General features: G+C 53.6%; 1 protein-coding gene across 1 annotated transcript in view; it reads right to left on the reverse strand.

The window, feature by feature from the left end:
- Positions 1–2,653: 2,653 nt before the first annotated feature.
- Positions 2,654–15,823, reverse strand: part of LOC144611388 (uncharacterized) — a 66,703-nt gene continuing 53,533 nt past the window's right edge. Inside the window, 4 exon segments of the mRNA XM_078430458.1 lie at positions 2,654–3,045; positions 6,572–6,751; positions 8,669–8,913; positions 13,115–13,337. Of these exon segments, the coding sequence (XP_078286584.1) occupies positions 2,812–3,045; positions 6,572–6,751; positions 8,669–8,913; positions 13,115–13,337 (882 nt within the window). The 3' untranslated portion in view covers positions 2,654–2,811.

The raw sequence follows: 15,823 nt of genomic DNA on the forward strand, positions 1-15,823 counted from the left end.
TGCCTGGGAAGTCTCTAAGGTCCCTTGGGCTGCCGTTGGAGGCCATGTTTCTGAGCTAGGCCTCAATGTTGTTCGATAGTGTTCCTAAAGACCCGTCATTTGGCATCAAATTCTGCTTTAAAAACTGCTCTACACTGAAAAATCTCAGCTACAAAATGTCACTGCTTTGTTGCAGTACCTTTAGGCATGTAACAGGTTGGCATGAGAGGTAAACATCTCGCGTGAGGCAGGACTGGCAATCAGAGAATCGTGGACCCATGCGGTAGAAGGCTCCCTTGGAGAGGGGCCCACTGGGGGCCGTGAGCGGCCGGCAGGGGGGAGGCTCAGGAGCCGCCGAGCTGGGCCCCGAAGGCCGGAGAGCGGAGGAGGAGGGAGCCGCTGGCGACGACGGGCGCGACGAGAGGGCCGGTGGGGGAGGGAGCGACCTCCAGCGCCTGCAAGGTCGGGCTCCCTCCCCGGGTCACAGAGGGCGGGCGGGCGAGGAGGGGGCGAGTGCCGAGCCAGTCGAGGGCGATGGAGGAGGCCCTGCAGCAGCCTGGGGCTCGCCTGGACAGCGAGCCGCTCTAGTACCTCCAGCGCGCGGACCCGACCGTGAACACTTTGTAAATGGCGCCAAAATATGGCGTCTCGTGCACGTGTGATCCACGCAGAAAGAATCTCACTGTGCAGTGAACACGTGACAATAAAGCTTCATTGAATGGATTCTCAGTTGAAGGCCAAGGTTAAAGGTCAGAGGATGGAGGCCTAAATGAGGGGTCTTTGTGAAATCGAGGACCCTTTGAACAGCTGATAATTGATATAGGGTTAATTAAATCACAGTTTGGTTTAGTTTAGAGATACCACATGGAAACAAGCCCTTCGGCCCATCGAATCCAGGCCGACCGTGGTCAGCGGTTGAACGGTGCTTTTATTGTCATGTGTGTGAAGTGTAAACGCACAGTGAAATTCTCTTCTTGAAAACAGTCCAGTCGAGTATCGCCAGAACCCCGACTAGCAAGTCTACTGAACCCCCTTGATCGTCGAGCGCTCGTTCACACTAGTTCCGTGTTATCCCACCTTCCCATCCACTCCCCGCACATACGGGCCATTCTACAGACGGCCGGTACATTTGCAGACCCCCACGCCTTCGGGAATAGACAATAGACAATAGGTGCAGGAGGAGGCTATTCGGCCCTTCAAGCCAGCACCGCCATTCAATGTGATCATTCTCAATCAGTACCCCGATCCTGCATTCTCCCCATACCCCCTGACTCCGCTATCCTTAAGAGCTCTATCTAGCTCTCTCTTGAATGCAATCAGAGAATTGGCCTCCACTGCCTTCTGAGGCAGAGAATTGCACAGATTTACAACTCTCTGACTGAAAAAGTTTTTCCTCATCTCAGTTCTAAATGGCCCACCCCTTATTCTTAAACTGTGGCCCCTTGTTCTGGACTCCCCCAACATTGGGAACATGTTTCCTGCCTCTAACGTGTCCAACCCCTTAATAATCTTATACGTTTCGATAAGATCTCCTCTCATCCTTCTAAATTCCAGCGTATACAAGCCTAGTCGCTCCAGTCTTTCAACATACGACAGTCCCGCCATTCCGGGAATTAACCGAGTGAGACTACGCTGCACGCCCTCAATAGCAAGCGGGAGGGCGTCGCCTCAATAGGGAAAGCGGGAGGGAACTAGTTCCAGTGGAAACAGGCCCTTCGGCCCACCGAGTCCGTGCCGACCAGCGATCACTAGTCCTATCCTACGCACACGAGGGACGGTTAACAGAAGCCAATTAACCTACAAAACTGCACGTCTTTGGGATGTGGGAGGAAAGAGAGAACCTACGCGGCCACAGGGAGAATTTGCAGGCCCCGCGGTCGGGATGGAAGCCGCGTCTCTGGTGTTTGTGAGATTGCCGGCTCGACCGGACACGCCGCCGCGCCGAGAGGCCGTAAGGGAACTGGAACACCCAGAGACGATTGAGGGACGATGAATGGACCGGGGCGTCGTGGACCTGACAAACGTGGACCTTTTGGCAGCTTGGAAGAGCGGGAAAAGAACGAAGGGAACCCCCTGGAGATGGCAAGGAATTCCCTTGTAAATCGTAAGGCCGGGAGGGGCAGTGAGAATCGTGGTCCGGGCTCTGTGAGTTAGTGGCGTCGGCGACACAAGCAGCGAGATTCATTCGAATATCGTAAAGACCAGAGCGAACATGTTTACCACCTCACGGGACACAGTGGCGCACATCAACCAGAGAGAGACTCAAGACCTCTACACCCTCTACACAAGCCCCATTAGTCCATGTGCGAACAAGCGATGGACACTGGTGGATAACATGCCCAAGGGGGTGTCGTTACTCCAATCCAACACTCCGAACCTTGGCTCCTTCCTGGTGGGAAGGGGTGTCGGGGAATGGATGGCCGGGTCAGTGTTGGAGGGAGAGAGAGAGAGAGAGAGAGGGAGAGAGAGAGAAGAGAGAGAGAGAGGTGTGCGAGTGTCAGAGTGTTGGCTTTGGAGGAGCACGACTCCCGGTCGCCGCCCCCCCCCCCCCCCCTGGTGGCGACCCGGGGCCACGACGGGGACACAGTGAGGCGGGGCCAGCCAGCGGCTACGTGCTCCCGCTCCACCAATGGCGGCTGCCATTGGTTGAGCGGGAGCACGTGGCCGCTGGCTGGGTGAGGGTGCGCGCGGGAGGGGTGGCGGCGACGTCACCCTTTGTCCCGTGTTCGGGCGTGAGGAAGTTGGCAACCCTGCTAAACACGGGGCAAGGGACGGTCCCCTTGCGCCCAAACTACGGGACGTCCCGGCCAACCCTGGGAAGCGGCGGGGTGACTAGTCCTCCTTGGAGAGGGCACGCTGGCTGCACCTCTGGAAAGGCCACTTGGTCGCCCCGCCGAACAGGTCGACCCCGCCGCCCTCCCACGACAGCACGTTGCCCGCGGCCGCGGAGGAGCAGTTGGCGATGCTCCGGACCTCGGCCGCCGTCAGGACGCGGTCCCACAGGTTGAAGTCGGCCAGCTCGCCCACGAAGGCCTGCGCGGCATCGTACCTCCCGCCCGCTGTGTCCTGCACGGGGAAAGAACAGGTGGATGGATGAACGCACGAACGAACGATCGAACAAACAAACAAACAAACGAACGAATGAATGAACGAATGAAGGAATAAAGGAATGAACGAATGAATGAATGAAGGAATGAAGGAATGAAGGAATGAATAAAGGAATGAACGAATGAATGAACGAATGAAGGAATGAAGGAATGAATGAATGAAGGAATGAATGAATGAAACAATGAATGAAAGAATGAATGAAGGAATGAACGAATGAACGAATTAATAAATGAATGAAAGAATGAATGAATGAATGATCGAATGAATGAATGAATGAATGAAAGAATGAACGAATGAATGAACGTATGAATGAATGAATGAACGAATGAATACTTAATTGTCACAGGTGACAACTCATAGTTAAATTCTTTGCTTGCACACCCAGGGTATGCAAATAGTCACCACGTAAAGGGCGCCGACAAAGTTACAAAGTACCCCCGCGCCAGGTCCCCCTTTGTTCTCCCCCCCCTCACGGCGGTCCCCCCCACGCCGGGTCCTCCATTGTTCCCCCCCCGGCAGCGGCGCCCTCACTTCCACGCGCTCCGTCCTCGGCGGCCCGTCGGTCGGCGCTATCATCGACCGCCGGGTCTTCTCCAGACGCCTCCAAGGCGCCAACCCGGGCCCCAGACTCGGGCTCCCCAGACCCAGGCCCCAGCCGCGCGGGCTGCCCAGACCCAGGCCCGGGCCCCAGTCGCGGGCTGCCCAGACTTAGACCCAGGCCACCCTTGCGGGCTCCCAGACCCGGGCCTCAGCCACGGGCTTCCCAGACCCAGACCAAGGCCCCAGTTGAGGGCTGCCCAGACCTAGACCCAAGGCCCCAGCCTCGGGCTGCCCAGACCCAGACCCCAGTCGCGGGCTGCCCAGACCCAGACCCGGGCCCCAGCCGCACGGGCTGCCCAGACCCAGACCCAGGCCCCAGCCTCAGGCTCCGACCCATGGGGCCCCTGGCCTTGTTTACCCCACAGCTCACTGCGAGGCGTCACAGAGTCCAAGGCTCAGAGGGTCACACAGCACAGAAACAGGCCCCTCAGCCCAATTTGCCCACGCCCACCCTCAAACCTAGTCCCACTTGCCCTCGGTTGCCCCACGTCCAGCTAGGCCATTCTTAACCAAGTACCAGAGTCTGAAGAAGGGCTCTGACCTGACACATCACCCATCCTTTTTCTCCAGAGATGTTGCCTGTTCCCGCTGAGTTACTCCAGCACTTTGTGTCCATCTTCGGTGTAAACCGGCATCTGCACTTCCTTCCCACGCAAGTGTCTTTTAGAGTTTAGAGATACAGCGTGGAAACAGGCCCTTCGGCCCACCAAGCCCGTGCAGACCAGGGATCACCCAAGCACTACTGTAGTTCCACTAGGGGCAATTTACAGAGGGCCAATTAACCTACAAACCCGCACGTCTTTGGGATGTGGGAGGAAACCGGAGCACCCGGAGAAAACCCACGCAGTCACGGGGAGAACGTGCAAACTCCGCACAGACAGCAAACGTGGAAAACATCGAACCCGGGTCTCTGGCGCTGTGAGGCAGCAACTCTACCGCCGCGCCACCGTGCCGCCTCCAAGTGAATTGGTTCTTGGTTCTTGGTCCTCCAAAATATTCCAAATGGAATTTAAACCGGAGTGTGGACTTAAGCAAGAGGGGCTTCTTGGAGAAGAAGAGCTGCCTTAAATGTAGTTGTGTCCGGTTGAGTAACTATAGTAGGGTGAAGACTATTCCGTGCTTTAATTGTGCGAGGGAAGAATGAATGGCAGCTGTGGCTCGCCGGCAGTCTGTTTGTCCTTTTTCTTTTTATGTCTATGTGTTAGTGTTAGATGTGTGCAGTAGTCTATTTTAGCTGTGTATATGGGGGGGGGGGGGGGGTGGTGGTGTGGGGGTGGGGGGAGGGGGTGGGGGAAACCTTTCTTTTTGTTAAATCTCTCCCTCGAGGCGTGGCTTGACTGCGGGATTTTCCCGGCGCGGCTCGGCCGCGGGACCTTCCATCGCCCGGCACTGTTCGGCCGCGGGACCTTCCATCGCCCGGCACGGCTCGGCCGTGGGACCTTCCATCGCCCGGCGTGGTTCGGCCGCGGGACCTTCCATCGCCCGGCACGGCTCGGCCGCGGGACCTTCCATCGCCCGGCGCGGCTCGGCCGCGGGACCTTCCATCGCCCGGCACGGTTCGGCCGCGGGACCTTCCATCGCCCGGCACGGCTCGGCCGCGGGACCTTCCATCGCCCGGCGTGGTTCGGCCGCGGGACTTTCCATCACCCGGCGCGGTTCGGCCGCGGGACCTTCCATCTCCTTGCGGGGGCTGCACAAGTCGGTCGCCTCGGCAGAAGTCGAACTATCTGTCCTTGGGAGAAGCATGGGGGAAGAGAGAAGAAATGTTCTTGCCCTCCATCACAGTGAAGGGGTGTCTGGAGGATTCACTGTGATTGATGTTTGTGTTAAAATTGCGTGTCTTGTGTCTTTTACTCTGTACTGTTGTGGCTGCGTGGCAAATGATTTTTGTTCAATTCATTTTGAAAGACAATAAAGGTAATTCAGATTCAGATGAATTGCTGTACACATCTGTCTTGATAGCTGGTATCTCAAATTGAATCGAATGCCCTCGTCTGTCCTGATAGGTTTGGGTTTGGTGTAGATGTGGTCATCTATGTCGAGCTGACCATTTAACATTTTGTAAAAACAGGTCAAACGGTGGGCTTTACGTCTGTCTTGGAGAGTGTTCCACCCCGATGAACGTAGAAGTTGGGTAACACCCGCTTCTCTCTCATAGGTATTTGTAACAAAACCAGCTGCCTGTCTTTGGACACGTTCGATGGAAGAAATGTTTTTATTTGTGTATGGGTCCCCATGCTGCAACTGCGTACGTAGTCCAAATGCGGTCGAACAAGAGTGAAGTATAACTTCTCCTTGATAGAAGTTGGACAATGATAAAAGTTGCGTCTCAGAAAATCTAGTATTGATGGAAGTGATATAAACGGCAGATTCTATCATGGAGATGAGGGGGGGGGGACGGATTGTGTGGGTAAGGAACTGCAGGTGCTGGTTTTGAACCGAAGACAGACACAAAATGCTGGAGTAACTCAGCGGGACGGGCAGCATCTCAGGAGAGAAGGCGGTGGCGCAGCGGTAGAATTGCTGCCTTACAGCGAATGCAGCGCCGGAGACTCAGGTTCGATCCTGACTACGGGCGCCGTCTGTACGGAGTTTGTACGTTCTCCCCATGACCTGCGAGGGTTTTCTCCGAGATCTTCGGCTTCCTCCCACACTCCAAAGACGTGCAGGTATGTAGGTTAATTGGCTGGGCAAATGTAAAAATTGCCCCTAGTGTGTGTAGGATAGTGTTAGTGTGCGGGGATCGCTGGGCGGCGCGGACCCGGTGGGCCTGTTTACGCGCTGTATCTCTAAATCTAAAAAAAAAATCTGAAAGGGATGAGGTGACTTTTCGGGCCGAGACCCTTCTTCAGACTGAGGGACGGATGACTTCCTCAGTAAGTACCTGTTCTTGGCCAAGGACCAGTGTCCCGCCAGGTTTGATCGGGTGCCAAGGTGCCAGGTTGTCTCCTGATCCGTGCCTCGTGCCGTCCTGGTAAGCCTCCCATTCACCATCCCTGGTGGTCCAGGTAATGCACACATGATGCCACTCCCCATCGTTGATCTTCAAAGGCAACCGAGCGACCTGCAACATCAATCCGTCAAACGTCACCTTGACTTCACACAATAGACAATAGACAATAGACAATAGGTGCAGCAGGAGGCCATTCGGCCCTTCGAGCCATCCAATGTGATCATGGCTGATCATTCTCAATCAGTACCCCGTTCCTGCCTTCTCCCCATACCCCCTGACTCCGCTATCCTTAAGAGCTCAATCTAGCTCTCTCTTGAATGAATTGGAATCCACTGCCTTCTGTGGCAGAGAATTCCACAGATTCACAACTCTCTGCCTGGAAAAGTTTTTCCTCATCTCAGTTCTAAATGGCCTACCCCTTATTCTTAAACCGTGGCCCCTTGTTCTGGACTCCCCCAACATTGGGAACATGTTTCCTGCCTCTAGCGTGTCCAATCCCTTAATAATATTATATGTTTCAATAAGATCCCCTCTCATACTTCTAAATTCCTGTGTATACAAGCCCAGTCGCTCCAGTCTTTCAACATACGACAGTCCCGCCATTCCGGGAATTAACCGAGTGAACCTACGCTGCACGCCCTCAATGGCAAGATTATCCTTCCTCAAATTTGGAGACCAAAACTGCACACGGTACTCCAGGTGCGGTCTCACTAGGGCCCTGTACAACTGCAGAAGGACCTCTGTGCTCCTATACTCATCTCCTCTTGTCATAAAGGCCAACATGCCATTAGCTTTCTTCACTGCCTGCTGTACCTGCATGATAACTTTAAGTGACTGATGAACAATGACACCCAGATCTCTTTGAACTTCCCCATTTCCTAACTTGACACCATTCAGATAATAATCTACCTCCTGTTCTTACCACCAAAGTGGATAACCTCACATTTATCCACATTAAACTGCATCTTATATGTCCAAGTGATAAGGGAATAACGTTTAGTGCAAGGTAAAGCAAGTAAAGTCTGATCAAAGATAGTCCGAGGGTCCCCAAAGAGGTAGATAGTAGTTCAGCACTGTTCTCTGTTTGCGGTAGGATGGTTCAGTTGCTAGGAAGAAATTAGACAATAGACAATAGACAATAGGTGCAGGAGGAGGCCATTCGGCCCTTCGAGCCAGCACCGCCATTCAATGTGATCATGGCTGATCATTCTCAATCAGTACCCCGTTCCTGCCTTCTCCCCATACCCCCTGACTCCGCTATCCTTAAGAGCTCTATCTAGCTCTCTCGAATGAATTCAGAGAATTGGCCTCCACTGTCTTCTGAGGCAGAGAATTCCACAGATTCACAACTCTCTGACTGAAAAAGTTTTTCCTCATCTCCGTTCTAAATGGCCTACCCCTTATTCTTAAACTGTGGCCCCTTGTTCTGGACTCCCCCAACATTGGGAACATGTTTCCTGCCTCTAACGTGTCCAACCCCTTAATAATCTTATACGTTTCGATAAGATCTCCTCTCATCCTTCTAAATTCCAGTGTATACAAGCCTAGCCGCTCCAGTCTTTCAACATACGACAGTCCCGCCATTCCGGGAATTAACTTAGTGAACCTACGCTGCACTCCCTCAATAGCAAGAATGTCCTTCCTCAAATTTGGAGACCAAAACTGCACACAGTACTCCAGGTGCGGTCTCACTAGGGCCCTGTACAACTGCCTACAAGCCTAATCGCTCCAGTCTTTCAACATATGGCAGTCCCGCCATTCCGGGAATTAACCTAGTGAACCTAAATTGTTGCTGAATGTAATTTTTTGTAGGCAGCCACGAAATGCCGGAGTAATTCAGCGGGACAGGCAGCATCTCCGGAGAGAAGGAATGGGTGACGTTTCGGGTCGAGGCCCTTCCTCAGACGTTTGTGCAATGGTGGTGGGAGCGTTTGCCGCTGTTTGTCGTGTAGATATTCATGCGGATGATAGAAATACATTTCTGTTTTCCGTTACAATGAAACCTTTGAAGACCCCCCCGGTTCTTACCTTGTCGTTGATCAGCAGTTCTGCCGGTTTCCTCCCCAACTCCAGAAAGACGATCTCGTTTGCTTGTCCAGGAACGGCGTAGGAAAAGGGGGTTCCAATCCCAGCAGTGGTCTTGGACTTGAGCCACACGCAGACAGTCAGCGTGTACAGTTCTGGGAGTGTCCTCTTCATCTGGGCGTACATGTAGTTGGTCCGCGTCGGCAGTGAGATTTTATAACTTTCCTGCAACTTATAAGCGGACGTTTCTGTCGGGAAGAAGTCAAACGTCTGGTTTGTTTGTTTCCTTTCAGAGCCAGTTCAGTTTATTCACAAAATGCTGGAGTAACTCAGCAGGTCAGGCAGCATCTCGGGAGGGAAGGAATGGGTGACGTTTCGGGTCGAGACCCTTCTTCAGACTGGTGTCGGGGGCGGGACAAAGGAAGGATATAGGTGGAGACAGGAAGATAGAGGGAGAACTGGGAAGGAGGAGGGGAATGGAGGGACAGAGGAGCTATCTGAAGTTGGAGAAGTCGACGTTCATACCACCGGGCTGCAAACTGCCCAGGCGAAATATGAGGTGCTGCTCCTCCAATTTCCGGTGGGCCTCACTATGGCACTGGAGGAGGCCCATGACAGAGAGGTCAGACTGGGAATGGAAGGGGGAGTTAAAGTGCTGGGCCACCGGGAGATCAGTTGCGTTAATGCGGACCGAGCGCAGGTGTTCAGCGAAGCGATCGCCAAGCCTGCGCTTGGTTTCGCCGATATAAATAAGTTCAGTTCAGTTTAGTTTAGTTTAGATCAGAGGAACAGCGCAGAAACAGGCCCTTCGGCCCACCGGGTCCACGCCCACCAGCGACCCCTGCACACTAATTTGTGGCTTGGTAAATGTTTAAAAAATTGTCCCTAGTGGGTGTAGGATGGTGTTAGTGTGCGGGGATCGCTGGTCGGCTAGGACCCGGTGGGCCGAAGGGCCTGTTTCCGCGCTGTATCTCTAAACTAAACTAATACTAGTAGTAGCATTACCATCCCATGCACTCTTTGGACAATTTACGCTTACACCGAGCCAATTAACCTGCAAACCTGCACGTCTTTGGAGTGTGGGAGGAAACCGGTGATCGCGGAGAAAACCCCACGCGGGTCACGGGGAGAACGTGCAAACTCCGTACAGACGGCGCCCGTGGTCAGGATCGAACCTGGGTCTCCGGTGCTGCAAGCGCTGTAAGGCAGCGACTCTACCGCCGCGCCACCGTGGCAATTATAAGGAAGATGCTCAATTATAAGAGTAGGTTACAGTCTGTTTAACCTTAGAGGTCACATAATGAAGGGAAAATGGTCAACATAGAATGTCAGGAAGACAATAGACAATAGGTGCAGGAGGAGGCCATTCGGCCCTTCGAGGCAGCACCGCCATTCAATGTGATCATGGCTGATCATTCTCAATCAGTACCCCGTTCCTGCCTTCTCCCCATACCCCCTGACTCCGCTATCCTTAAGAGCTCTATCCAGCTCTCTCTTGAATGCATTCAGAGAATTGGCCTCCACTGCCTTCTGAGGCAGAGAGTTCCACAGATTCACAACTCTCTGACTGAAAAAGCTTTTCGTCATCTCGGTTCTAAATGGCCTACCCCTTATTCTTAAACTGTGTGGCCCCTGGTTCTGGACTCCCCCAACATTGGGAACATGTTTCCAGCCTCTAACGTGTCCAACCCCTTAATAATCTTATACGTTTCGATAAGATCTCCTCTCATCCTTCTAAATAGTTAGAGTCATAGAGCGACACAGTGTGGAAACAGGCCCTTCGGCCCAACTCGACCACATCGGCCAACATGCCCCATCCACACTCGTCCCACCTGCCCACATCTGCCCATATCCCTCCAAACCTGTCCTAGTCATGTACCTGCCCAACTGTTTCTTAAATGTTGGGATAGTCCCAGCCTCAACTACCTCCTCCGGCAGCTTGTTCACTACAGCCTGGCTGAAGAAATGACTTCTCATTTCCATTCTGAAGGTACGTTCTTCTATTCCGAGTCTAATTTCTCTGACGTCTAGAGTCTTTAGGAGGGGCATTTGGTCAACGTGGAGTAGGTGGGCCTATTTCCACGCTGTGTGACTCTATGACTATGATTCCTTCTATATATAGAGCCCACTGTTAGTTTCCAAATCGGCTGCCAAACCTGATTAAGTTTGTATTTAAAGACGCCCACACCATCGTTCCATCTCTCAACGTCTGAAAAAAGACTTCCCCCTTCCTATTTCTCTCCTGCCAGAGTGGTTGTCCTCACATTTTCCCACGCTGTATTCCACCTGCCATCTTTGCCTGCCTGTATTTTCCTGAGTATTGTCTGCATCCTCCTCTTTCAGCACAGGGACGTAAGGCTGAGGCTCCAGAAGGAGCTGGTCAGGCCGCGCCAGTGAGCAATTTTGGGGGGCACCGCATCTGAGGAAGGATGTGTTGGCCAAAGATACTAGAGGAGCAAGATGGACCACTCGACCCCTAAAGACCGTAGCGTGTGTCACGGCGGCCATTTTAGTCGGCAGAAACTTGCAAAGACATTCAAAAAGAAAAATAGCAAAAATCTCTGAATCGATAGATGAGATATATTCTGCATTTGTATGGTATCATCACACATACCGTTCCCCCGAAACACTGATTACACTGCGAGAGGCAGAGCGAACGGCGGGTTTCGCTTACTAAAATGGCTCCTTCGCCTACTACACATCAGTGCAGGCGATTTCGACGGAGTGGTCAATCTTGCTCCTCTAGCGTCTTTGGTGCCGGCTCCTGAGAGGGTCCAGAGGGGGTTTACGAGAATGATCCCAGGAACGAGTGGGTTGACCTATGATGAGCGTTTGTCGGCACTGGGCCTGTACTCGCTGGGGTTTAGAAGGACGAGGGGGGGGGGGGAACCTCATTGAAACTTACCGAGTAGTGAAAGGCCTGGATGGCGTGGATGTGGAGAGGATGTTTCCACTAGTGGGAGAGTCTAGGACCAGAGGGCACAGCCTCAGAATTAAAGGACGTTCCTTTAGGAAGGAGATGAGGAGGAATTTCTTCAGTCAGAGGGTGGTGAAACTGTGGAATTCTTTGCCACAGAAGGCTGTGGAGGCCAGGTCAGTGGATATTTTTGAAGACAGAGATAGATAGATTCTTGATTAGTGCGGGTGTCGGGGGTGATGAGGAGAAGGGGTTGAGAGGGAGAGATAGAACAGCCATGATTGAATGGCGGAGTGGACTGAATGGGCCAAATGGCCTAATGGCGGAGTGGACTGAATGGGCCAAATGGCCTAATTCGGCTCCTATTGCTTGTGGCTTTATTACGTCATGGCCACACTGCCACCCAGCTGGTGCCAGCTGAACCATGGACCACTTAGTCCTGCAAGGATTGGGAATGGCCAGGGTAGAGCTGCCGCCTTACAGCACCAGGGTCGCGGGTTCGATCCTGACCAAGGGTGCTGTCAGCTCCAGAGGTAACCACGGAACAGCTGGTGGCCGGTGAGGTCTGGTGTTTTCAAGAGAGTTAGATATAGCTCCTGGGCCTAATGGAATCAAGGGATATGAGGGCGTGCAGCGTAGGTTCACTAGGTTAATTCCCGGAATGGCGGGACTGTCATATGTTGAAAGACTGGAGCGGCTAGGCTTGTATACACTGGAATTTAGAAGGATGAGAGGGGATCTTATCGAAACGTATAAGATTATTAAGGGGTTGGACACGTTAGAGGCAGGAAACATGTTCCCAATGTTGGGGGAGTCCAGAACAAGGGGCCACAGTTTAAGAATAAGGGGTAGGCCATTTAGAGCTGAGATGAGGAAAAACTTTTTCAGTCAGAGAGTTGTGAATCTGTGGAATTCTCTGCCTCAGAAGGCAGTGGAGGCCAATTCTCTGGATGCATTCAAGAGAGAGCTGGATAGAGCTCTTAAGGATAGCGGAGTCAGAGGGTATGGGGAGAGGGCAGGAACGGGGTACTCATCATCATCATCATCATCATCATCATCATCATATATATATACAGCCGGAAACAGGCCATTCGGCCCACCAAGTCCGTGCCGCCCAGTGATCCCGTACATTAACACTATCCTACACCCACTAGGGACAATTTTTTTTACATTTACCCAGCCAATTAACCTACATACCTGTACATCTTTGGAGTGTGGGAGGAAACCGAAGATCTCGGAGAAACCCACGCAGGTCACGGGAGAACGTACAAACTCCTTACAGTGCATCACCCGTAGTCAGGATCGAACCTGAGTCTCCGGCGCTGCATTCGCTGTAAAGCAGCAACTCTACCGCTGCGCCACCGAATGATCAGCCATGATCACATTGAATGGCGGTGCTGGCTCGAAGGGCTGAATGGCCTCCTCCTGCACCTGTTGTCTATGTTGTCTATGTTTCTCTGTGGGGCCAGAGCTCTGTGCGATCATTGTAGGAGGGAAGTGAGCTACCTGTGGCAGGTGTGACGCCAGCCTACCTTTCTCCAGGTGGTCGATGCGCTGCTGAAGAGCCTCCAGCTGCTCCTCCACGTGGTGCCTCTGGCGATCGCTCTTGCTCTGCAGCAAGGCACGCTCTCTCTCCAGCTCGGACAGCTTGGACAGCAGTTGTCCCTCCAGCTCCTCGATCTTCAGGTAGAAGTGACCCTGGGGAGCTCCCGAGAGGGTGACGGAGGAAGCATTGCCACGTGACACCAACTCGCCCTGGTTCACGAGAGAGAGGGAGAGAGTGGGAAAGAGAGGGAGAGAGATTGAGAGAGGGAGAGGGAGGGGGAGAGGGGGAGGGGGGAGAGGGAGAGGGAGAGGGAGAGGAGAGGAGAGAGAGGGAGAGGGAGAGGGAGAGGGAGAGGGAGAGGGAGAGGGAGAGGGAGAGGGGGAAGGAGAGGGAGAGGGAGAGGGAGAGGGAGAGGGAGAGGGAGAGGGAGAGGGAGAGGGAGAGGAGAGGGAGAGGGAGAGGGAGAGGGAGAGGGAGAGGGAGAGGGAGAGGGAGAGGGAGAGGGAGAGGGAGAGGAGAGGGAGAGGGAGAGGGAGAGGGAGAGGGAGAGGGAGAGGGAGAGGAGAGAGGGAGAGGGAGAGAGGGAGAGAGGGAGAGAGGGAGAGAGGGAGAGAGGGAGAGAGGGAGAGAGGGAGAGAGAGAGAGAGAGAGAGAAAGAAAGATCACGGCACATTGTAAAACAGACATAAAACATGCTTACTTTGTGAGTCCTTAAGTTCATAGGTTATAGGAGCAGAATGAATAGACAATAGACAATAGGTGCAGGAGGAGGCCATTCGGCCCTTCGAGCCAGCACCGCCATTCAATGTGATCATGGCTGAACATTCTCAATCAGTACCCGTTCCTGCCTTCTCCCCATACCCCTGACTCCACTATCCTTAAGAGCTCTATCTAGCTCTCTCTTGAATGCATTCAGTGAATTGGCCTCCACTGCCTTCTGAGGCAGAGAATTCCACAGATTCACAACTCTCTGACAGAAGAATCAATTATTCAACGATACTTGTGCGGGAAGGAACTGCAGATGCTGGTTTAATCGAAGACAGACGCAAAATGCTGGAGTAACTCAGCGGGTCAGGCAGCATCTCTGGAGAGAAGGAATGGGTGACGTTTTGGGTCGAGACCCTTCTTCAGATGGTCCTGTTTTCCCACATGTAGCTGGGTTCAGTGATATGCTTTGTTTTGCGACCAACCCGGTAAAACCGTACCGACAAAGTCACAATGGTTCTCCGCACAGTCCTATCTTCGGGTCGGAACCTTTCTTCAGGCTCATGCAGGGGCCCAAAGGGGACGTAGGGTCCTGAAAAAGGGTCTCGCCCCGAAACGTCACCTGATCCTTTTTCTCCAGAGATGCTGCCTGACCCGCTGGGTTACTCCGGCACTTTGTGTCTTTTCTTGGTGAGACAGCATCTGCGCTTAGATAGACACAAAATACAGCAGTAACTCAGCGGGACAGGCAGCATCTCTGGATAGGAGGAATGGGCGCCATCAGTCTGAAGAAGGGTCTCGACCTGAAACGTCACCCGTTCCTTCTCTCCTGAGATGCTGCCCGACCCGCTGAGTTACTCCAGCATTTTGCGTCTATCTTTGGTTTAAACCAACACCTGCAGTTCCTTCCTACACAATCATATCATATCATATATATACAGCCGGAAACAGGCCTTTTCGGCCCTCCAAGTCCGTGCCGCCCAGTGATCCCCGCACATTAACACTATCCTACACCCACTAGGGACAATTTTTACATTTACCCAGCCAATTAACCTACATACCTGTACGTCTTTGGAGTGTGGGAGGAAACCGAAGATCTCGGAGAAAACCCACGCAGGTCACGGGGAGAACGTACAAACTCCTTACAGTGCAGCACCCGTAGTCAGGATCGAACCTGAGTCTCCGGCGCTGCATTCGCTGTAAAGCAGCAACTCTACCGCTGCGCTACCGTGCCGCTACAATGGTTTGATGCTGTTGTGTTTTAAACCCGATCGGGACGGGACCAGGGACTGTTGTATCGCTTAGCTGGTCTGTCACACATACAGGTTGCCAACTATCTCACTCCCAAATACAGGACATGGTGACGTCACCGCCCCGCGCCCCACGTGACCTCACCCAGCCAGCGGCCACGTGCTCCCGCTCCACCAATGGCGGCCGCCCAGGCCGGGAGGCGGATTGCTACACAACCTCTGTTAGGCAGCACCCGGGCCTCCGGGCCTACACTGTTGGTGCCTCAGTGTTCGGGCCTACAGTGCCTGGACCTACAGTGCCCGGGCCTACAGTGTCCGGGCCTACAGTGTCCGGGCCTACAGTGTCGGGCCTACAGTGCCCGGGCCTACAGTGTCCGGGCCTACACTGTTTGTGCCTCAGTGTTCGGGCCTACAGTGCCCGGGCCTACAGTGTCTGGGCCTACAGTGTCCGGGCCTACAGTGTCGGGCCTACAGTGTCTGGGGCCTACAGTGTCCGGGCCTACAGTGTCGGGCCTACAGTGTCCGGGCCTACAGTGTCCGGGCCTACAGTGTTCGGACCTACAGTGTCCGGGCCTACAGTGTCCGGGCCAACAGCGTCCCCCGGGCCTACAGCGCTCCCCGGGCCTAATACGGGACAAGGGCGGTCCCATACGGGACAAACCAATTTAGCCCAAAATACGGGATGTCCCGGCTAATACGGGACAGTTGGCGACCCTAGCCACACAGTGTCAGAGTGAGAT

The sequence above is a fragment of the Rhinoraja longicauda genome, chromosome 40 (assembly GCF_053455715.1).
Source record: "Rhinoraja longicauda isolate Sanriku21f chromosome 40, sRhiLon1.1, whole genome shotgun sequence".
Taxonomy (NCBI): Eukaryota; Metazoa; Chordata; class Chondrichthyes; order Rajiformes; family Arhynchobatidae; genus Rhinoraja; species Rhinoraja longicauda.